The sequence below is a fragment of the Xiphias gladius genome, unplaced genomic scaffold, assembly GCF_016859285.1.
Source record: "Xiphias gladius isolate SHS-SW01 ecotype Sanya breed wild unplaced genomic scaffold, ASM1685928v1 HiC_scaffold_1479, whole genome shotgun sequence".
NCBI classification, from domain to species: domain Eukaryota; kingdom Metazoa; phylum Chordata; class Actinopteri; order Istiophoriformes; family Xiphiidae; genus Xiphias; species Xiphias gladius.
Window position 1 is genome coordinate 199821 of NW_024401809.1, and position 25136 is coordinate 224956.

The 25136-nt window shown below is 38.5% G+C and overlaps 1 protein-coding gene across 1 annotated transcript in view; it reads right to left on the minus strand.

Annotated features, from left to right (window-relative positions):
• Positions 1-25136, minus strand: part of LOC120787484 (voltage-gated potassium channel subunit beta-2-like) — a 106424-nt gene that overhangs the window by 65976 nt on the left and 15312 nt on the right. Inside the window, exons 2-4 of the mRNA XM_040123158.1 lie at positions 17737-17780; positions 12340-12377; positions 5478-5557 (exon numbers count right to left, since the gene is read on the minus strand). Coding sequence (XP_039979092.1) covers positions 5478-5557; positions 12340-12377; positions 17737-17780 — 162 coding nt within the window. The remainder of the gene's footprint in view (positions 1-5477; positions 5558-12339; positions 12378-17736; positions 17781-25136) is intronic.

The following is a 25136-nucleotide window of genomic DNA, read 5'->3' on the forward strand; positions in this document are numbered from 1 at the left end:
ATAGACTTCGGTATAAATATTTTTGAATTAAACTCTAATTTAGGGTATTGAACCTTGACCCTATGAAGTGTCATATCTCTGTTGGAATGCACAGTTAAATTCCATAGACGTTTTAACCAATTTTATCTTAATTTGAGAAACAATGGAACAATGTTATATGATTAAAACAAAAAGACTCCCTTTTTTTACCTACAGTTGCTTCAGAAAGTATCCAGACCCCCTTCACTTTTTTCACATTTACTGTTTTGTAGATTTAATGTTAATTGATAAAATTTCAATTTTTGCCAATCAACCTAGAGTCAGTGACCCATTTTGACAAAGTGAAAATGTTTTTTGCAAATTTAAAAAATCAAAAACTGATTTTTGTGCGTGTTTTCACTTGCTGCACATATGATATGGTTGCACTGTATCAATAAATAATTTTTCTTAAGCATTTCACAAAGTATCTTGAGTCTCCCTTCTATGACCTGCTTGACCTTCTGAGAGAGTAATACCAACACCCTTTTCGTCAAATTTGGACAGGTCCCAATCATATCGTGCCATGTCATCACTGAAAGTCCCGCTCTCGAAAGTCCCTGCCCCCCTCTCCCGGTATTTTTTCTATGTGACTTACATCGTCACAGAATGGGATCCTCTCGTGCCCTAACCCCTGCTGCGGAAAATCCTCACAAAAGTCATTTCTGCTCTAAACTTACACATCACTAAGTACCCAAAACTGTTTGACACCTCTTTTCATCAGTGAGAGCTTCAGCAAAAGACCTCTAATGTAAACTAAAAGCCCTTAAATTGGTGGAGTAGAGATGATGAATAAAACAGAAAAAATAATACATGGTGTAAAGTATCAAATATTCGCGGTCTTGACAAGATTCAATTTACAACAGCGGTATTTTTTTGTGTGTAAAAGAGTGAGGTATAAACCATGATAATCCCTCATGGGATTCGATAAAGACGAGGGGAGACCGAATGCGCAAGATGAGAAGCGATACAGCGTACGTGTTCCTCTCCGTTTTTTTGAATGACAATGTCAACAACGTTTATGAAATTAATTCACATTATAAATACTACGTATAGATTTATTAGACACCACGGAACGTCGATTCCAGGGTGTAAATCCTGTAGGAGCCATTCGAGATGAGAACGCAGCACAGTCACAGAGCCTTCCAGCAGTTCCCTCTGTGGTAAAACACCGGATTCAGGTAAGGAAGCAGACACATCCTCCTTTAAAATTGGGTCGGAGGGTCAGGGGAGAGAGCCTGTTAGCAGCCTACTGGAATCAGGTAAGCCGTTAAAACTTTTAATAGATTCATTTTAAAATATGGGTTTAACTTGTGTGTAGCCTGCTTGCCGCTTACAAGATTTTAATAACTCTACTTCCTGTTATCTACAGGGTATGAGAGAGGGTGAGGCAGACTCTTTCCCAGTGATGTTTCTCATAGAAGTTAGGAGGGCAGCGCCATCCGAGGCAGGGGGGTACTCATTGGGTACAATCACTCTACATTTTCAATACACGCAGTCATCATCAAAAAGTCATCATCAGGTTACCCAATAATGAGAATATTCTTCTTTATTCTTTACTGTTCCACCTTTATTTTTCTCAACTTTTTCACCTATATAGATCCCCAACTGTCAGTAAGACCTGTAAAACAGATGCATGTAAATAGATCCTCTGGATGGGCACCCGTCGTAAGGAGACTGGTCAGAAGTATGTATTTTAATGGTCTAGTAACCTTTTTAACATCTATACTTTCTTTACATCACATAAAAATATATTTATCTTTTAAATCATCATAAGTTAAAGTAAAAGCTAAAGATATATTTATGCACACACACACACACACAGACACATGCACACACATTCATGCCCACCTCGGGGCATGAATGTGTGGTATACTTCGGGTGGTATACTTCCTCACCAGTTGCCGGTCTTTTGAAAGGAAACATTCCGGTGTCTCCTTCTCAATACAAAAAACTTGATCAGACTGCTGGACGATAAAAAAAAGAGCATAAAACGCAAACACCAGACTCAGATGAAACAGTCGGGAGGTTTTATTTTTACCCCTGCTTTCAGCTGCCGTGCCAGCTTCTAGGAGGAATAACTAGAAGAAGATAAAAAAATGTTTCAGAGGAAGACGCCAAAAGTGTTTCTTGTCTACATTCCATCTCCATTTACCATAACACATTAGTTATGGTAAATGGACTGCACTTATATAGTGCTTTTCTAGTCTTATCGACCAGTCAAAACGTTAAACACTACTGCCACGTTCACCCATTCACGCACATTCAAACAGCACTCTTTTCTGTACATGCTTCGCTTCCTATACACAAACACTCACACACCGATGATATATCAGGGAAAATCTGGGGTTCAGAATATTAGCCTAGGACACTTTGACATGCGGAATGGAGGAGCCGGGGATCAAAACACAAACCTTCCAGGTAGAGGATGACCAACTCTACCTCCTGAGTCACAGCAGCCTCTTAGTTAAACTCAACTCAATGGAGTCTTCTATCAGACAAACGGCCGAAGACGATTTGGACACGAGAATTTGAACGATATTAAACGAGTTTAAACCGCACAAAAAAATTATAAAATACAATGCCCCACTGCATAGATATCTCGCCCTGATTAATAAGGGCCAAATGAACGAGTGTCAAGTTACTTTGGCTCGATCCGTTGACCGCTAAATCAACGGCTGAGCCTGTCTCATGTGAGGCCGATCAGGTCCCTGAAACAGATCAGGCTGACTTAGATGAAACTGCGCATGAGTTGTTGTTTATAGGGAATGATTGTGAAAGGGTCTCATTTGATTGATTTAATTAAAAACCTTTTGCTCTCTTATAAAAAATCCTGAACCCCGACACTTACAGGCTGGACGAGTTTCTTCAATACTTTGATGGAACTCAACATCCCCTTACCCTCCATGAATAACCCTCAAGATTGCAAACAATACAATTGTCTCAAAATGGATGTAACGCAGGCCAGACTGATACGGAATGACGTACAATGAGTCTCTCGAAACATGCAGACCGTCAAGCGGAAAATAACTCTATCACCGCAATGGATTAGACCCAAGGAGGAATAGGAAGTAAAAGAAGAAGAGGGCTCTAAAGGTCTCAAACGACAGATGAGAAAGTGTAAAACAAAACCACGTATTTCGGCATAGAGCCATAGAGAGATATATCCTGGAATTCTCCGGGATGGGGTATGTTTGCATATTGACACGTCAGGAGGTAAAGCGCGTTACCCTTCGGTGGGGCCGCCGTGAGACCTAAGCGGACAGCGGGGGAAACAGAAACCATTTTGAAAAACATTGGGCCCTAATATTTTCAAACAGAAAGCAGAGTTGTGGGTTCCCATTAGGCAGAAGGTGTTGCTGCCGCAGGTCAGTTTAATTCTCATATCTACCAACTTTACAAGAAGTCTCTCGCAAAAAAATATGTCCTTGTGGAGAGGACCCAGCAGGTGCCCTTCAAGGGAATTGGTTCTGATTTAACCCTCGATTAAGCCTGTTAACCTCTACAAAGTACCGGCTTGTATCTTCGAAAAAAGACCAACGCCAAATCGACTTTTCAAGGTATCTTCAGAAAAGTTGAGCAGAGTTTCGATCATAGTTCTGTAGGGGTGCGTGGCACTACTGTGAAATCAGCCTATCGCCTAGAATTGCATAGGCTGAAAATTGTATTCAGAGGATAACTGATGAGGCCCCGCCTAGCGTCTGGCAGGTCCAGGCATCTGCCAGGTCTAGCGATAGATTGTTGCATCTCTGTGTAATTTTTACACAGAGATGCAACAAGGTATTGTTCAGCTCAAAATATTTTTCGCCGTCTCCGGGGATAAAGAACTCAATAGGGCCCCCATCAGTGATAGCAAATAGAGGTAAAACTTCTGCATAAACCATATCTTCGATAGACAGTTGCGTCATGGGGGCTGAAAATAAATCAAGCTCCACCAGGGTGCACTTGGGTGATTTCTAATGTAAAAGAGCCATGGTTTTCTTTTTCAGCCATGGTTATATCGGTGCTCCGGGCAGACTTCCTCCCTTTACACTTCTCCTTTTTTATCGAAACACATTCCTCAGGCAATCGCTTCCTCAATCTATGCGACAAAACTATAACACCCCCAAATCCCTCTTGATTCCGGTTATTGACCATGTTCCCCACCGTTTGGCTTATCATGTCAGGGGATTGTATTGTAAGTAATGTAGTGTAATCATCTCAATTATGTCAAGATATTTACAGCCGGTTTTCGCAGTTGATAACTCACAACATTGATAAAAGGCATAGAGGATGAACAAATGGCTGGATTTTATATCAGAGGAGTTTTTAGCCCATTCTTTCACAATTTCTCCAAAGGTATCTGACAAACCAGATTTGCTTATACACACGGTACAGTGTACAATCAGTTCCCAGTGTGTATGTACAGAATGATATCATACTTTATCCAGAATGTTTTCCAGTGTTTTGATTTCCACATCTCTGACACAAGGGTCCGAACCGCTGGGTGAGTAGAGCTGATCTGGACATGTGCCTGACAAGGGATCTGGGTCCGAGGCGGAGGAATTGCTGGTCGAGTCGGAGTAAGTCTGTTTGGGGCTCCAATACATCCAGCTAAAGGAGATTCCTGGAGCCAGTCCTCCAGAGGGTTGTTAGACGTCTTTGCAGCTCGCTAGTTTCCTCCTTCAATGATTGGCTTAGTCAGGATGTCTCTGCCGGTCGACTGTCCCCACGGTTTCTCCTTATAACATGTAGAGGGAGGAGGAGGTGTGGTTAACATGTAGAGGGGTGTGTCAGGGTTTGCGGCCCCAAAAGGAAGACGCTTTTTTCACCACTAAACTGTCCCTTCAGTTGCGACAGCTGTGGAAGAGAGTGGTGAATCACTCAGCTATTTCTTCAATTTTTTCTGACCAAGCAGCGAATGGTAGGGCTAACAATGTCTGGAATACACCACAATCAGAATTAAAAGCCTCCAAGACAAAGTCTTCCGCCGCTTCCGTTTTCCTGGACGTCTGGTGGATGGCACGAAAGAACCATCAACTGGAGGGTGATGTTGCTTTCGAAGGCAGAACTTCCGGTGATGACGTGGCACAATTTCATTGATTGAAAAAATGTCGGGATAGGGCCGGGACTTCTGGTGATGACGTGGCACGATCTGATTGGGACCTGTCAAAATCTGACGAAAGGGTGTTGGTATTACTCTCTCTTCTGGCCAGGTGTAAGTACATCTGTGTTTGTTGATAGATAGTTGTTGTTTATCATTGTAAATAAAAAGTGGAACTACTCAAATTATTATTCTTTTGGCATGTTAGGAAACAGCTTCAGGTACACTACTACCATCCCTTTGACTAGAGTGTTGCATATGCTGATTTGCATGTAGCCAAAACCAAGACAGGTGCAATCAGATTTGTGATTTGGCCAGATGCATTTATATGGGTACGCATAAACACAAGTGTTTTGAGTTTAAGTGTAGGCATACTTACTTTCCAGCATTATACACTTCAGCTGTGTCAAACAGATTGATTCCATTCTCATACGCCAAAGTCATCAGCTGCTCTGCCACCTTCAACAGCAAATTTGAGATGATAAAGACGAGCAGTTTGTGAAACTATTGTATTTTTTCTCTCTCTGAACTCGAGAAACCCTTTCTGCTAACAAGTTGGAAGGTTCAACAAAATGTAAACAGTTATATCAAGAGTGTTTCATTATACAGTATATCCTATTTAAGAAAGACTTTTGAGCCATAGTGGTGGCATGGCTATAGGAATGGCAGTATCAGTTAGTGTGGCCACTACATCAGATCAAATAGTAAAAGGATTGCCCTATCGGTACCATTTTGTAAAGATATTCAAGGTCCCCCAGAGGATGAGTCCTAATGACTTTGGCGATCCCTGATTTTTCCTCATATGAGGTTGAAATTTTTGGTTTTGAGTGAGATTTCACAACAACTATTGGCTGGAATGCCATGGAATTCAAATGAATTTCTATGATTTGTTTTACAATTGTTGCGCTAATTGATAGCTATTCAACCTGCAATAGGGATACAAGATTTTGCAAGATTCACAATATTTTTTTCAATGCAATTTTCTTTCTGAGCCAGTTTATGCATGCAAATCATTTGTTTTTCAGCCAATAAAACACAGTCCAAACCTTCCTGCCACAATAGCTCAATACAGACTCCGCTCGCACTTATTAAAACAATATATACTATGAGTTACAGGGACCAGGGTTAACAAATACACCTCTGCCACCAGGGGATGGTTGCTGTGGCACCTTCAGCACCCTCAGAAACCTTACTTGTTGGGCGACATGTCTCTGTATGAATCTTCTCAGCATCAGCTGTGTACTATGTGCGTTGTGCATCAATCAACAGTGGTCAGTAAAAACTTGTTAAAGAAACTACCAGTGGTTTAATAAAATGTTCAGGTGACACATGCACCTTAAAATTCAGCGCTTCACTCGTCAAAACACATGTACCCTAAAATTCAGTGCTTCACTTGGCAAAACACATGTCAAAGTACCTATGATTTCACTCATAAAACAATGTTTTATGTTTGGACTAATTTCCATGGTGGAGATATGCTTTCCTTCTGTGTAGTTACATGTCAGTTCAGTTAACAGGACAGATGTCCTTCCTACGAGTAGTTCTGATTGGACAGACTGCTTTGTTTCTGACCAAAACATCGTAGTGAGGAGGGATGAACAACTTTGTAAGTTTACTGTGAACCTGCCAGAGAGCGCTGAAATCAGGATGGCTTGTCAAACAAGCCATCGGTTCATCCACTGCATCATTGCCTTGCTCTGACTCATCTGACCGTGGACATCATGCCCCGCTCATGGAAGCAAAAACACTGCTGTGATTACACAGTTTATCATGTGTTACAGCTCCACCAGCAGCTGCCAGCTGTTTGTTGCAGAGGCTGATGTTCTGGTTGATCAGATGATGTAGCATCAGTTTTCTCTTCTTCTTTTCCTTTCTCTGTCTCACTCTGTTTGCCTCAGCAACATTATTAAAATATTTTTCATAGACCATTCGATACAACTGTCAAATGTATGACTGTATGAAGTTTGTATGACAATGATGTCTGACAATTATTTGCATTAGCACCTGAATGTACCATTAGGAAGGATTTACAGATCACTTTGCAACAAAATTAAAAATCTCAAATTAACTAACCTTAATGAAAACAGTGCAGAAATGCATTTTTTTGTGATACATTAGCTATGTTGTGCAAGTTTCAAGTTATAGCGTACTATAATGAACTGAAACCAATGGGCCCCTTCCATGAATTGCTAGATGGTTGTTGGTAATGTAAGTTGTAGGTACACAGGATTTACTGGGCGAAAATTTTCTGAAAAGGTCTGAAGAAGAAAGAATTAGCTGGGAAATTGTTACCAATATAGGATGACTGCTAGTGGTAAGATAACATTCATGTTGAATATGTCACTCAGTTCGATATTTGGTGATTCTTTATGATACTCAGAGATATTATATCAAAAATACTCAGACGAAATGTCTGAGTATTTTTGATATAATATCTCTGGAACCAGCTACAGCTGCTTTTTAATGTATAACAGATATGAAAGGGTCTGATTTGAGAAGTGCCATCATACATGACCATCCACTTAAATGATTAAATTGAATTACACCAAGCAGTAACAAAATTACCAAGCACACCTCTGCACATCAGACTTGTCAGTTATAACTCGGTATTCTGCCTGTTTGGGCAAGAGACGCCAGATTACGGGGATCTTTAGTCCTCTCATGGCATAATTTCCAACTTTTCTGTCACAAGTAGCTTTTCAATGATTATAAACTAATAATAAAATAATAAATTTTTTGAAAATGCACCTGTTGTATTATATCAATTACCATAGGAGAGATAGTAAATTTTGAATTATGACTGAAGTGTTAAGAGTGACTTCAACAAACTTATTGTCAAAAGGGGTGTGCAACGGCTACACAGTGGCTTTTTTTCTCAACTCACCATACTTCAAAGCAAATTTCTTGTCTGTTCACTAACAAATTAAGGTCAAATGAAAAAATAAATCTCACTCTCTCAACATCTCCACTCTGTGTGTGCTATAACTTCGCTTGCACGCTTCCTCGGTCCATGTCCGTTGTTCAAGTATTTCATTCAATTTCGAAAACTAAAAAACAGAATATTCAGATTTTTTTTAATTTCTTATAAGCTTTTAAAAAGGAAAATGACTTTGTGTTTTCCTGTTTTCATCTGAAAATGGGTAATCTAAAACCAAAAACAAGTTCTATTTGTCTGTTATTTTGTTTTGTACTGTGTTTCTAAACTGTGCACACGCACACCCTGACCTGCGGCATACACGCAAATCGCAGGAATCAAGGAAAGGTTTTTACAGCATTTTTTAAATTGAAAATCAAGTTAAATTTTCAGGAATTTGAAAAAAGTACTGTTTATCAGACAATAATCTTCTCTGTAAGGTTCATTACTAATGATAGGCATATTGTCACCTTTTATGAACATAATGCATTTCCTACAAATTGAAATTTCCAAGGTTTCCTGAATGAAACCCTACATAGAAAATATTTTGTTGTCCTCGCTGATGTGCTCTTAAGCATGGGCTTTTAGACAGTTATCATGTGATGTAACCCTAACCCTCTAACCCCATAACCCTAACCCTAACCCTGATGCATTTTTGTTCAATTTGTCATTTTATGAATACTGTAAAATGCTTGTGTTTGTCTAATTGACTCTTTGAATTCACAGTGTTCAGTGACATGTAGTGGCCACAGTCGTCATAGTAGCTTCATTAGTAATTTACCACAGGTAAGATCATAACTACATGATGAACCCTGGACGCCTCTCCAAAACTCATCGACTTATGGTGAGACAATTATTTTTATGACACCCAGAGTCCTTCATCACATCACCAGAACCCCAGCTCATCCTCATCCTCACCTTCATCAAGAATTGAGGGAGTCAAATATGCAGCATCATGGTCCCATACAGATCCACACTAGAAGGGACTATGTAAGTTACACAAGGTAATAAGTTGTGTCTGTATGGGCATCATTTTAGGAAGGAAGTTTTTTGGGAATAAGCAAATACTGTGAGCTAGTAAATATGTGACTAAATGTCAATACTTTACATATCCACACCAGACAAAAGGAATTCGCCCTCAAAAAAAGCAATATTGTGTAATGTATAACTTGATGACTAACCTTACCTGTTGATTCCTTATTACAGTGCTAGTCTGTAACTCAGTATCATGAGTTCCTAAGTCAGCCTATCGGAGAATTGGAGAAGGTCAATTCTGATTGGATTTTTTGTCTCCAATCTGATGAAAAATGGTAACTGAAATGTCTCCTAAAGCTACATTATGTAACTTTTTTTTAGTATTATTTAGTTGAAATATATTCCAAAACATATCTTATGTGAGGCTTCTGTATCCAGACTCAGTGAACAGCCAGTTTTTGAGCGAGGCTTGTGGAAGGCGTCATTATGGCTGATTCACAGGCTGGCAAGCTCCTTCTTCCATCATTGGCTGAGACAGAGAACACGACGAGGGTGTAGGTGAGGGTGCATAATGGAGCGTAATGGAGCAGGGAGAGGGAGTGCTGGGAGGAGAGCAGTGGTTTGCTTATGAGTCTCATGCTAGCACTAGCTTGATTCCTAGTACTTGCATATGCAAGTAAAATGGACCTATTACTCTACTATTGGACTACTTGCTTAATTGTGATGAGGAAAATAAAGCCCTGAAAAAGTATTGTTGTCCTGTGCATATGACAGAAAGTAACTCCATGGCAAATATAAAAACCGTCTTTTTGAAATACTGTTTCCATCTCTTTTTATATAATAAATCTCACACATATATGAAACAAAAGAAACATGACAAAAAAATGAAAGACCCTGCCCTGCTCTCCCAGGGAAGTTTGGCCAATATATTCTCATCAAATCTGTTTTCATTTTACTGTAAGTAAAAGTCCAAACCCTGCAGAGCCCAGGAAGTGCCATGATACATGTGATACACGTGTTCTCAGTCTCGGTCTCCTATCTCTGCCATATTTTGTTGTAATTTATTTTATTGATTAGAGAGATAGTTTTGATTAGAGAAGAATTTAAGCAGCAAAATTGAAAACTGACAATAATAATAAATTTAAAGGAGAAAAACTATTCTGTCACTACAGACAAAACAGAGTTTGGACTTGATACTTACAGTGAACAAAAATGTTCCAACAGCTCCGATGAAGCTCAGGAGGATGGGTGCTTCATTCCAGATAATTTGACTGAATAAACTTGGAATTGTGTTACAGTTTATTCGTGTGAAATACGGAATGTCATTTACATTATATCCTGACCAGTATTGTTGCTGTGATGGGATAATTGTTAACTATAAATAATGACATTACCATTGCTGTGTGATGTGCGTAAAAATACACAAAGCCCAATACTTAATTTGGCGACACTCATATAATTCCTGCTACTGTGTGATGGTTACAGGTATTTAATAATTAATATACATCAATGGATTATTCATGATACGTCAACATCATCAGTAAGATTTATTAATCTAACACACTACAGACTATAAAAATGTAGAGCAAAGTGAGAGATGCTAAATGTAACATACATGAAACAAATTGAATGATTTTGTAGAGACGTCTGTGTCTGAGCCACTTACACCTATAGCAATTCAAATTATAGCTTTTATACTCTCTGTGATGTTTATGGACCAGTGTTTGGAGCTTGACCCTCAGATATTGTCCTATGTGTGGAGGAAGCCTCTTAACCTATGCAGCTACTATATATTTTTCATCAAGGAGTCACTTTGCGGCTTTCTCTTATCTGGCATCAGATTTGTATGCATGACCGAGATGTGGTCTGAATAACCAAGTTGGCTTAATGGTGGGGTAATGTTTTGTGTGCATTCTTTGTGTTTGTGTAAATAAGGTCTAGTGTATTTATTTTGTTTTTTATTTTATGATTTAGAACATTGTGAACAGTGGCCGCAGTAGAAAAAAGCTGTAGAAAAATGCTTCACTGTGATTGGTTCAGCCGTTTCAGACCTATGAGACTAGTGATGTTACGTTATCACATAACATCTGATCTCTGTATTCCAGCCACTAAGACCTGCCTTTGTTGGATGTTGTGAAAAGCACCCGGGTGGTCTAGGCATTTAAGCATTGCTTTGAGCTAAATGCTAATGTCAGCATGTTAACAGACATGTTAACAGACATGCTACTCTAACATGCCAAATTTATCTTTCACAAAAATCTATCCTGTATTTCTGTACACATATAGTTATTATTTTACACATACATAAATATATACATATATACATTTTTTAAATCACTTTCCTTGGTTCCTTGGTATGCACTGTACGGAGTGCTATTCTAGTTGAAAATTTAATTATGTAATGAACATAATGGAGCACAGGCATACAGTATATTCAGTCAGTTTGCTGGAGGCCCTGCTGAGGAGAGGTGTGCATGTCAAACCCTGGCTGTATGAAGCTGCTGTACTGAAGTTATTTTATTTCGCACAGCCCTTGGGGAGAGAATAAAACAGACAGAGTTTGTCCTCATCTCATTATGTTGAAAAAATGTGCAGCAAATCAACGCTTCATCTTTTTCCATAAAAAGAAGAATTCCCTAATGACTTTTTTAGGACTTAAAAGACGAAGTTTAGGACTAGGGACTTGTTCTTTACCCGTGCCTTGACTTCGGACCAACGTCTTTTGACATGGGACTTTACTCGGGGCCTGGTGGCCAAGTAACTCTTCTAAGAATTACTTGTGACTTGCAAAATACAATGACTTTGTCCTACTTCTGTTTTCAGGTGTTCTTACAGCAAAGTAAAAAAGAAATAGACAGAATAATACGCCACACAAAAAGTCAGGGAATCATCAAAGTTCTTACAGTTCATCCTGTGGCAAGCATGATTGTCTGTATCCAAATTTCACTGCAATTCATCCAATAATAGATAGATATGTAGATGGATTTTAGTCTGGGTAAGGTGGTGGACCCTACAAGCATGGCTAAAAATTATCTATGTAAATTTACCATCAAAGATATATTGAGCTGAAACATGACACATCATCAAACAGTATTCCAACATGTTTAAAGTTTCAAATTTGCACTGCAAAGCCAAATCCAAGTAGATAAGTCCCATTTTCTTTTTTATTTCCAGTTTATTGCATCTCTGCTTAAGCTTCAGAAGCCTCCTCCTGACAATCAAATCGCTTCCCTAGTCAGTAAAGACACACCTTGAATCCATGTACTTTACTTGGTTAAACTATTCTCTCATTGTTACATTCTGTTAAACCTGAGCCTGCATTACATGAGACTGTACAGGTATTCTCTCCTACCTCATTTGTAATCTGTCCTCCAAAGGTAACCCACGTTCCTGTACAAAAACAAAATTATTACAGTGTGTGTGTGTGTGTGTGTGTGTGTGTGTGTGTGTGTGTGTGTGCGTTGCAGCAGAAGATCAGGGATTACAGGAAATGATTATGATACTTATAAAAGCAAATTACAATAGAAGAATGAAACACATTTACATTGAATTGAACTGCAACAAAGCTGAGTATTGTTCAGTTTGCAAGCCAACATTTGAGAGTGTGCCAAGATCTGTATGAGCAGAATGAGATACTGACATGAGTGACGACAGAATTTGTAGGTTACCATGTTTTGACCTTGGTAGAGGAATTGGATAACTGAATCTGAGAAAGCAGTAGGGTGTCTCTTTCTTGTAAGTATCTCTTTCAGCAAATTTGAATAGCCTATGAATGTTGTATAGCTGTATAGCCTATGAATGTTGATAACAATCTGGTTTTCCCCCTTTTTTAAAAAGACCGCGTAGTGCAGGTTATGTACCATCTGTCCCTTTACAACATTAAACATTCAGGAGAACCAATCCAAGTTTGTATTTCAGAGAAAAAAACACGTGTTAGCATCTCCTTGGAAAGTGGAAGTAAGTTAGCCTAGCTTATTGATATTAGCACGGAATCCCTTTCAACGTTACTTTTTGTTCATGTTATTTCAACACCTGCTGAGTCAGCAGCAGCTCTCACACACTCAGTGTTGAGTTTGTCCTGCATATAGAAAAGAGAGGGTCGAGCTTACCATTAGTTGTCTCTCTTTCGTGTGTCTAGTTGTGTTGACATTAAATAACTAGACTGATGGGACTAACAGCAAGAGTGCAAGACTGCAAGACTACAGGCTGGGTTTCATGCTTCTTGATGAAAATAGGTCAATAATGAACAGTGAGTCTGTTTTTCTACACATCAGACAGGTAAACTGTATCACAAATTCCAAATTTTTACAGTCAAATAGTCTGGAATAAAGCAGCCATTCTCAGAATAAGTCCTGAGCTCCACAGCTGTTGAGACTTTCTTATTTTACTGTAAGTAAAATTCCAAACTTTCCCATGGAAAGTCAGAATACATGTTTTCTGTAATGTACAGTTTATTAATACAGGAATTGGCATTTTGCTGCTTATATGTCTCACAATATTTTAGAGGCATTATTGTGGAAGCGTATCCATATATGTCTTCTGGACGTAACCTCTAGTGAAATGAAATTACAACAAAATACGATACACATAGCAGAATTGCCAAAGCATGCACATGCACAGATCTCTCCAAAATCAAGCTTTCATCTACAGTATGTTGACTTTTCCCTTTTCTCGTTCCTCCACACAAAGAGATTAGAAAGATTAAAGATTGCCCATAAGAATACAACTTTTATGGTGTTGAAGGCAAAGTGACCGGTTTGATTAATGAGTCTTGCCAATTATTTTCATGTGACTTAATGTAATCTAGTGGTCCACAGAAATGTCAGTACTGATGTTATGTTTGTCTGTCTGTTTCTAGGATTCCTTCCTCTGTGTTTGTTAAATGCCTTTGGCCATCACACAGCAGCAGGAATGACATGAGCATCTCCAAATTGAGAGAGAAGCTCTGTGCGCAATTTTACGCACATGGCACTGCAACAGTAACTTAACTATATAATAATAATTATTATTAATTATTCCAACATGGCAAAAGGATCAGAGTCAGGAGCTAATGGTAATTGTGTTTTTCACAGTGGGTCCAAACTTGAGTAAAAATATATTTACATTTTTTCTGTCCAGTCAAGCTTATTATTACAGGGAGTTTTCAGGTTAGCTGCTTAATTGCAATGTCTCACAATATTTGCAGAAGGGGAATCACTGCACTCATGGAGGCATATCCATATACAACCGCTCTGATTGCAGGGCTGCCAACTCACATGCTTTTGTGTGACATGAAATCTTTTTTTCAGGTTTTCTGCTTAAATCCAAAGTACACCAGACTTTGTAGTAGTGGCATGATGCGCATGAGTGTGTTCCCATTTACAGGACATAACCTCTAATCACTACAGTAAACAACAAAATTTGGCAACACATTTTAACAGTGAAAACACATTTTATAGGACCAATAGTTACTGTGGTTCAACTGATATAAAAATTTTGTCAACAATGCAGACAGCACATTTGGGTTGATGTGTATTAATTATTTGGGGTATTATTGTGTTGTTGAACTTAATGCCTCATGGAGATTAACTTTTTTCCCCTCAAATAAACCATAGCCTCTCTTCTCCTGGTCAATTTGTCAAAATTACTTCTAAAATGACTATTTTCTCATTAACCTCTTGCAGTATCTCTCCATAGTTTTCTGTGCAGGTTTTATATCAATGGATTTTTTTTTTTATGATATGATTTAAAATTTAACTTCTCTTTTCAGACTCAGTGCTCAGTATAAAGGAGCTGCAGAGATAACCCAAAAAAATTTACTGTCCACAGTTTTCATTGGAATATTTTCTACTGAAAGAACATATGAAATTGTTCAGAGTGAATTTTGCATCTCTATTGTATTTTGAGAAATATCTGGGATTACAATACCCAACCACCACCAGCAGCAGTCAAGGAAACAAAAACAAAAACACATAAAACAAAAACAAACCAAAAAATATAACACATAGTAATAATGAAAATACATTTTAATGTACAAAGAAACCAATCGTTACACTCCGACAAGAATTTCAGTGTTTTGAAAATCATGAATGCAACTACAAGTACTGTATTAATTGTCTGCCATTGACAACATATTTCATGTTGTATATTAATATTTGGGTGTTGTATTATTGTGTTTTGGAACTACATTGCTTAATGGAGGTTGACTTTTTTCCCTTTGAATACAGATCCTCTCTCCTCCCAGTGGATTTAAAAGGTCAGTTCACCCAAATGACTAAAAATATCTTATTGTTTCACTTACCTGTAGTGGCAAATCAGGTTCATTTAATACAGACATGTGACAAGTTTAAGGAAAAACCTGAAAAAATGAGTGGAGAAACATAACGAATGCAGATATTTCCACACACGTGCACTGAATGGCACAGTTAAGCAGTATCCAATCATGCTCTGTGTCATGTATAACAATTCTGAGCACTCCCAGTTGATTCTGATTTTGTATCAAGATGGCAAGAGGAAAAGATCTAAGTGATTTTAAAAGAGGGTTCATTGCTTGGGGCATTGAGGACAGCAGCTTCAGGTACAAAGACTGCTCAACTGGCTAGTGTTTCAACAGGAATCTAGGAAAGGATTCTGGAAAAGGTTATGCTGTGTGGGGCATTCTGCTGGCATGGTTTGGATCCAATCGTCCCCCTAGAGGGTAGGGTTACTGCAAATCAATACAAAGTTATTTTGAGTGATCGAGGCTGACAATGCCCCCATAGGGCACGAGGAGTCACTGAATGGTTTGGTGAGAATGAAAATTATGTTAATCATATGCTATGGCCTTCACAGTCAGTCTTTTATGTATTTTTTATATTTTGTATGTCTGGCTTTATTTTAGATGACAGATTCAATCCCCCTGCGTATGGATGATACCAATCTTTCACAAAACATGGGGAGAGATGTTCTGCCATTCTTCACATATCTTTTCAGCTGCTCTTTTCTCGAGAGGTTTTGTTGCTCTACATTCTCCTTTAAAATATTTCAAAGCTGTTCTATTTTCAGAGGACAAAATTGGCCAGGTCCTAGTTTTCATTTTCTTCGTCTTTACAAACTTGTGTGATGTTTTTTTTTGGTTTTTTTTTGCAGTGTGTTTGGGATACTTGCCATGTTGAAAACTTTGTCTCATGTCAAGCTTCTTGAGACTGGAACACATTCCATTCAGTATTTCGGTAAATAAACTTAGTGGCATCTATAAATGTCCCATTTCAGCACTATGCAGTCACTGTGGTAGTCCTGACCAGGTCCCTGCCAAACATGCTGGACCCCATCTGATTAAATCTGAAAGATTTAAATAATTAATGATAACAACCTTCTGTTGTCTCTGACTTTATCTGTGCTCAATCATTCTATTTGTCGATGCACTTGATCAGGCAACTGTGGTCAATAACCTGTGTTTATGCTGATTTTGTCAGATGACATTGCATTTATAAAATAATGGTTTTCAAGTGTAGGACTGATTCTGAGATGTGGGATATATTCTGTACAGGCCTATTGTCCGTAACTTTACCTCTAGCATAGGCTATATACTGCAATGAGTTAGACTGTTTTACACAATGGGATTCATTTCTTAGTTATCCATTTTACTTTGTCATAAACAAAATGATTAAAATTTATTATTTCAATTTTCATCATCAGCCCAAAGTTGATGGCTGTATGTCGCCACTGTACATCACATATACTGGGCTTCAAATTTCAAGAGGAACGCATTTAGATAACTGCGGAGATTTGCAGGCAACCACATGTTCAGGGAGCCTACCGCAAGAAACATGTAGCACGTTTATGTGTCATACCACAGTTTTCAGGTGGTAAAGATCTAAACTCCTGCACTACTGACTGAGGCATCCATAAAAATCTCTATTTTATGATCTTGAAGTCATCTGACCAAATAAAAAATAAAGGTATGGTATTACTATGGCTGTACATGTTGGAATTGTGTAGCTACATATAGTTTTCCTTAACGTTTTACCTGCTCTTTCAGTTGTTTACTGAACATTTAAAATCAACAGTCAAGTCTACTGTACAGTCTCAGTGCAGCATGACATGTAATCACATCCCAAGCCAAAATACAATATTGGGTTTACGTGTGCAAAGCGGTTGACACTAACACATGCTGTGCTGCAGCACAAGTGTAGTGCAGCTGCAGGAAAGGCAGAGCATTTTTTGTGGTTGGATTGACTGTATTCAATTAATTAAATAACAGTACCAACATTTTTGGTTGGAACCAAAAATGAATAACCCTTGCCACTACCATGTAAGGGAAATAATTAAAAACAATATCGTTTTGACTAAGTACATAAGTAAAAACAAACACTAAGAATATACAGTATATTCTGATTTCTTAGAGAGAATTTATTTATTTAATTTATTTTCAGTTCTACTTGCACATGGGGGATTGTTAGCAGAAAGTAGTATAAATGGTATAGAAACTACTTTTTTGCCCCATTGTGGGGATTTTTAAGGGTGTATATAGGCATACATTTCACACATCAGGATATGGGTTTGTTAAATGGCTGGATATGGACATGTCCCATTGAAGTTTGATGTAAATAGTTGGCAAGTGCCCTCTTGTGATCTCAATTGCTCAGAACCTGCCAAAAAAGCTGGAGAAAATAGAAAAAGCTGGTGTAGAAATAAGTGCACAGCTCAAAAGTTGACTTGCAGACTGAATAGCACTTGAATTTGTTTGGTGTTCACTGTTGATGCGCTTGTATGTATAAACCACACTCACCTAATCCAAGACAGGAGACCCTTAACCCAGATTTGCCCAGATTTCTGCAGACAAAAAAAATATATAAATAAAAAATCACAGTCCAGTGAACTGTACGACAGCTAATTATAAAGTACAGTATATATCATATTATCAATATATTCTATTCTAAATATCAATAAAGTGAAGTAAGAGGGCAATCATATTTGATCTTCTCCTGTTGGTTTTTACCTAGTCTGTGCCTCGTAAATGGCTCTATAGCCCTTACCACTGTCTCCCACTGAGCAGCACAATGAATTGTAGGCTACATAGATTAAATGAATTAAATACATTTGCCTCTTCCATACTGTATACATTATACCTTTTTCAAAGCAGACATTTTGACTTTTTCATAGTGGGAGATGTCTAAATAATATTAATGATGGCTCAGTTTTATTCACTAGTCTATGCAGGAAAAACTGCCCAGTGCAGGGGGCTTCATTGGTGGGGGCGTGTTGTTTAAGGTACCAGTGAGACAACGAAATACAAGAAAGTATCAGGACGTTCAGTTGGAATAACAGTTTAGAGCGTTTAAATGCTTATCAGATGCCAAAACACTGCACAGCAGTTAATAATATTCCAACATATGATTTTACAACTCTGGAAAGTTAATACGGCAGCAGCTGTTTTATCTTTCATACCAACAATCACCAGGCAAACAATAGAAATACACTGTTACATGTTAAAAATACAACAGGAATGGGTGGTTTCATGTTTATGATTGGCCACTGCAGCGCCTTGCTGGATGATACCACACTGGCACTAAAGTTGAGCCAGGTTCAACTAGAAACTGTGGCAAAGTTGTGGCTTTCACACAGTAGGGTGGGACACTTTTTATGTTATAACTTTCACACAGTAGGGTGGGACACTTTTTATGCTATCACTGTATAGGTTTGTGTTCACAATTGGTTAGTGGAGAAACTAATGGGTAGGAAAAACTAACATTAGAGCTTATAAATAATATAAAAAATTAGTCTGAATCAAGAGTTCATGGCTGTGTACAGGTGACTATTTTGTAGATCACTGGTCATATGGTATGGTATAAATAAAAGTTTAACAATAATAAAGTTCATGGTCTACACACGCTCATAATCTAATACTGCTCATAATCTACACACACTATTAGGAGTCTCTTAGATGAGCACTGTGAAAATACCGTATACCATGTTTGCATTCGTTAATTTTCAGGTAGGTCATTAGCACAAACAGCTGTTTTTTGACAGCACCCAAAAAACCCTATTTCAAATTATTCCACTGTCAGGATAACTGTCTTCTGAGGTGTAAGACTGTACCATCATTTGAGTCAATAGTTTTTGTCTTTTGTTTTATTCAACAGTGAACATTCAGCACAGTCAACCACAGTGGAATTCAAGAGGCTGCATAAGAACTGAGCTTGAGAATTGGACTGCCCTTGACCTTAACTGAACCTGAGCCAAGACCACAGACAAAGACATTGACACTGTATTCTCTTTTTTAAATTTAGTTTTAATTGCAATATTGTTAACAAATTCTAATTGTCTTACAAAATGTGTATCTTGGTACAAGCCAATCAGCCAAAACATTAAAACCAGTTACTGGTTTATGTTGTGGATGAATGGTGTATATATATATATGCATAAACACTCTCCTTTCATACTGATGGATTTACGCAAATTCCCTCCACTGGCTGGGAACCCGCGGCCTCCTCCGCCTCTATCAAATGAGTACAGTAGATTTCCATCGCCCCCAGCCTCCCCATCCTCTTGCCCCCCACCTTGCCACTCAAAGTAAAACTTCACTCCAGCTCTGTGTGGCTCTTCATGTGCCCTCTCCTCTGACCTTCCTCCTTTGGCTGCTCCCTCACAGCAAACTCAATCTGCACCATCACCAGCTGCTTCTCCCTCCACCCTTGTTATCGGTGATTCAATAGTGAGGCACATTAGGAAAAGATCACCTGTGACATACTGTTTCCCAGGTGCTAAGGTGGGTAACATCCCAGTGCTCATAATGTTATTATCGTGCAGGCTGTAATGATTTTTCCAACCGGACCTCTGAGATTTTAAAATGCGATTTAAGCAGGCTCATTCACTCGCTTAATGTAATGCAAGTGTGTTTTTATCTCCAGACCCATCCACCCACTTGGCTGAGGTGTCAGTTGTTTTACCCAGATCCTTAGCCTTCATACATGGCTCTGGTCTGTCTGTACAGTGTACAGCACAGTTTTTATTGATAATTTTAACCTCTTTTGGAATAGTCTGCCCTATTATTTGAAGGATGGTGTTCACCCTAGTAGACTGGGTGCAAATACTTTGATGCACATTATATTGTATACAGTTTTTAACACTCCTACCACATGTCCAAGTAGTCAAAAAGGTTTGATGCCAGTCACTTCGGTCTCCAATGACAATCCAACTTTTTCACTGCTCCGCTGGTATCATCTCATTCAGGCATGGACTCACTAGCTCTCCCTTGTGCCCAGATGCCCTCAGTGCCCATAATTTCAATTATTAATCAAAGACCACATTATAGGACATAACACTCTTTTAATTTAGAGTGTCTGTATCTGGCTTTCTTGAACAATTCTATGAACTCATGTTAATTGTAATGCCAAATTATGACAGAGTTCTGATTGTGGGAGATTTTAACATACATGTCTGCTGCCCTGATAATCTTTTAGCCATCTTTTAGCCAATTTAAGTAGGATTGTCACAGGGCCTACTCACAACAAGGGCCACACCCTTGATCTTGTCCTCTCACATTATGAGAGCTGAGAGTACTAGGTCATGTTTTCGTTTACTTCCATTGCTTGCAGAATTTCCTATTTTATTTTGAAATGAAACTTTCCCTCTCATTCCAGATCCCACTTCCTGCCCTTGTGTGTTTCCTGTCGCTGAGATTGTCTGCCCCACCCTAATATGTTGCACCTGTCTCATTGACTTCCCTCTCCTAGTGTATTTGTTCTCTGTGCTCCCTTCCCCTTAGGCCAGTTTGTTCCTATGTGACAAGTGTACCAGCCATTTTCCTAGTGTTAAGTTTTCCTGGTTTGTTTTGCCTCTGTTAGTTTTTTGACCTCGCCTTTGCCTAATCTCTTTTGGTTTTGTCTGCCTACGTGTTTTGCCTACCTGCGTACCGACCTGTGTCCCTGGAACCTGGAACCCAGTTTGTGACTCCTGAGTCATGCTTTTGAGTTTTTTTGTGGTTGCCAGTTGTTTCACATGGTATTTCAATAGACAATATACTATGCAAGGATGTTAGTCTCCCAACACAAATGCATAACGGTCCAAAATAATTTGTCTAATAACAAGCCTAACCCTGTATGCTCTTGCATTTTTAATACTTCCTCTGCAGCTAAATTAACAGATACTTTCCTGTCTTCCTCAGTTGACATTAACTAAAGCCAAGATGTTGACATATTCTTAAAAACTTTTATTAATACTTGCGTCCAAATCTTTGACCAAATTTAAGTAGAGAAATTCCTCCAGTTTCCTGCCATGAGAGCACAGGTGCCCTAACGAAGGACTGCCATAGGGCAGAGCGGAAGTAGAAAACTTCTAAACTGCCAGTGCACCTAGACATTTTAAAAGACTTTTAATACAGAAGTTAAAATCACCAGAGCACAATATCTTTTGACCTTATTGAAAAGAACAGGTGCAACACCAGGAATTTGTTTAATGTTATTAACCATGTCACACAGGCTCATCAAATGTAAACAAGGGCTCTCTCCAGAGAAATGTGAATAATTTTAACCTTCTTTATCAACAAAGCCTCCAGCATCAGAATGAACATTCCCCCTCCTGCATAGGACACAATTTCCTCTAAAACTACTGTGCAGTTTTGGGTCCTTTAACACAATATCTATGGACACTCACTGACGTGATTAATAAAATTAAACCCCCTTGTTTGTTCTGACATCTTGCCTGTGAGATTTCTGAAAGAAATATCTTGGATCTGTTAGCCCATATATTATCTTCATAATTACCACCTCACTATTGGGTGTTTCTGTCCCTGCTTATTTTAAGAATGCAATTGTTAAACCCCTTCTGAAAAAAAACATCTTTGGACCCTAAGTCCCTGGATAATTTTAGACCAATTTCCAAACTGCCCTTTCTCTGCAATGTTTTAGAAAGAATTGATGCTGAACAAATATACGCTTTTTTAAAAACAGGAGTGGACTTTTTGAAACATTTCAGTCATAATTTAGGGCAAACCACAGTACAGAGACTGCACACCTTAAAGTGATGAATGATCTGCTGGTTGCAGCTGATGCTGGAAAATCTTAAGTTTTGGTTCTATTAGATCTAAGCTGCATTCAACATTGCTGATCATTCTATTTTATTGGAACATCAGCACTGGGTTGGCATCTCTGGTTAATTTTTAAAGTGGTTTTTATTCTTATTTACAAGATAGATTTCTTGGTGTAGCTATTGGCAAATCACAGCCACCCCCTGTGAAGATGACCTGCGGGGTACCTCAAGGGTCTCTCCCTGGACCTCTCTTGTTTTCTCTATACATGTTACCCCTGGGGCATGTCATCCGCAGGCATAATGTTAGCTTTGATTCCTATGCAGATGACACTTAATTGTATCTCCCTTTTAACCTCAATGATTCTTCTCAAATTAATGTACTTAATACTGCATTACTACTGCATTCTTCACCTCAAATGCTGAATGACCCAGAATGTCATGCAGCTAAATTTTGATAATACTTTGGTCATTACTATTGTCCCTAACATACTTAATGCTTATACCTCAACTCACCTGGGCTCTCTGCCCCAAAATATGGCACCTTTGATAACCACCTCAGCTTGAACAAGCATGTTAACATAGTTCTCCAGTCTTGTTTTTGCAGCTCAGGGGTCTCTCCAAGATCAGTTCAGTTTTATCCAGTAGAAATCTAGAGACAGTCATACATGCTTTTATTTCCTCTTATTTGGACTACTTTAACTCTCTCTATACATATCATAACCAACAGGGTCTGCATAAATTAAAGCTTGTCCAAAACCAAAAACAAACCAAGATACATAGGCGTCCAGTAATTTTTAGAATTTTAAGATTCTACTGATGACTATTAAGGCCCGTTTTGGACTTGCAACCTAAGTATATCTAAGATAGTCTGACACCATACATGCCTGGTTTCAGCCTGAGCCCTGCTAGGCATTCCACAATCGAGGACCAAGGGCTTTTTTGTTAGGCCCCCACTCTTGGAACAACCTTCCTGATCAGATCAGACTGGAAAGCTACTATCCTCTTTTAAAATCCCTCTTAAAGACATATTTTTATAAGTGTGCTTGTGCAGGGCTTGGGGTTTGATTTTGCTTTCAACTTTTTAAGTCACTTCTTAAAACCTCTTCTTATACAAAGTCATTCTCCTGATTCTTATTTTATTAAGCCATGTTCTATTTCATTCTACGCTACCTCATTTGTGGCACTGTTTTTAAATGTTTTCTATTGTTGTCTTCAATTTTCATTTTGTCTTGTAAAGCAGTTTGTTGCTGTGCTTTGAAATGGCAACACCAGAAAACTTAGACAAGCAGAACAAAAATGGAAAAAGAGTAGACTGCTGGTGTAATGTGAAATTCTGAAAGAACTACTCATATCAAAAAGCTGTCAAGGATGCTGGGTTCTCATATTTCTCCAGAATAACTATTAGAAACTGTCATAACCCTGAGTTTCTTTTGCAAAAATATCAATTCTGTAATAAACCCCCAGTCATCAAATTGAAGCCTCCCCCATCATTTGAGAACATTTTATGCATATCCATTTTATGTCATATTAATATATTTATTGTGTCAATTATTTATTTCTTTATTTAGTTTTGATTTTGGTAGTTTCATTCCTCCTTAACAGGGAACCAGTGGAACAATGAAAAGCGCCATGATGATTTGTTGTTGGATGGTTGAAGATGAGGTATGCTACCACATTTTGGACAGTTTGCAGAGGTTTTACTGTGCATGCTGGAAGCCCTGCCAGGAGGGATGTAACAGGAGTAGAGGTGATAAATAACCAGATTTCAAGCGGACTTTGTTAGAGAGAGCGAGGCAGTGCTAAGCTGGATATTAATGTTATGCTGAATAAAGGGACTGATTGGGATCACCAGAATTTCAGTCTTTGAGAGACTGAATCAAAGTGGCTTTCCGTCATCAATTTTAAGATATCATTGGGGCAGGCTGAGATCCATGCTGAGACAGTAGAGTCATCTGGCAGGAAGGACTGGATATCATTAGCAAAGCAATGTAAGAAAAACCATGCAATCAGATAATTGAATCAAGGGAGGTGGTGTATGTTAAGAGAAGAAGTTGACCAAGCACCAATCCTTGAGGTACGCCAGCGGAAAGAAAGTGATACTTTGGGTCTTCTGTGAGGTGGGATTCAAACTATAGTGTTGAACCAGAAACACCTAGTCTGGATAGGCTGGACAGGAGAATTTGGTGGTTTACCATATCAAAGGTGGCCAAAAGGTCTTACAAGATAAGAAATGAGGACTGGTTATCTGTTTTTACTGACTTCAGGATTTCTATCACTGTCAGTTGTGCAGTTTCAGTGGAATGACCACTCTTGAAACCACATTGGTTTGAATCAAGTAGATTATTTTGAGAGAGAAAGTCTGAGACTTGAGTGAAAACTGCAGAAATTGCCCTAGAGCCTTGGATAGGAAAAGTAGTGCAGTGGTCTCTCATTTTCTTATGCCATTCTGCCCCAGAACCAGCATCGTTATTGGCGTACCAGCAGGGGCACTTAAACTCGTTTGCATTTTTCTTTTAACATCCAGAGATTGTTGTGTTCACCAGTGACCACCAGGTGGCATCTTTGAATGAGGTGGAGCACATGAAAATGATTCTGGGATCCCCACGCAATTGCTCAATAATACTCCTACAGTACAATGTACTTCACTGCAGAATTTTGACTGTAAAGATGAGGAACAGCAACCCACCAGAACAAACTGACACTGAATGCTAAAAAACATGGAGTAATGTCCAGCAGGAGAAAAGAAACAGGCAAACTATGATGTTATGAAACAGGAGATCCGGAATTAATGTTAATCATGTTTTGGTTTTTTTACTGCTTGCCTACCTCTTTTCTGTTAGCAATGACAGAAAGCTAGCTAGTGCACGCAACTTCATGATGGTAGGCCTAAGTCAAAATATTGAGAGCGTTTCTCATTATTTTGAAATACTAAGTCATTATTTCGAGATAAGTAAGTCATTATTTTGAGATAGTTTCTCATTATTTTTAAAAACTAAGTAATTAGTTTGAGATAATAAATCATTATTATAAGAATGTTTCTCATTATTTTGAGATACTAAGTCATAATTTTGAGATACTAAGTGATTATTTCAAGAAAGTTTCTCATTATAATGACTTATAGGATCTTTTTGTCTGTTTCATCACATTGGTGGGAATGGG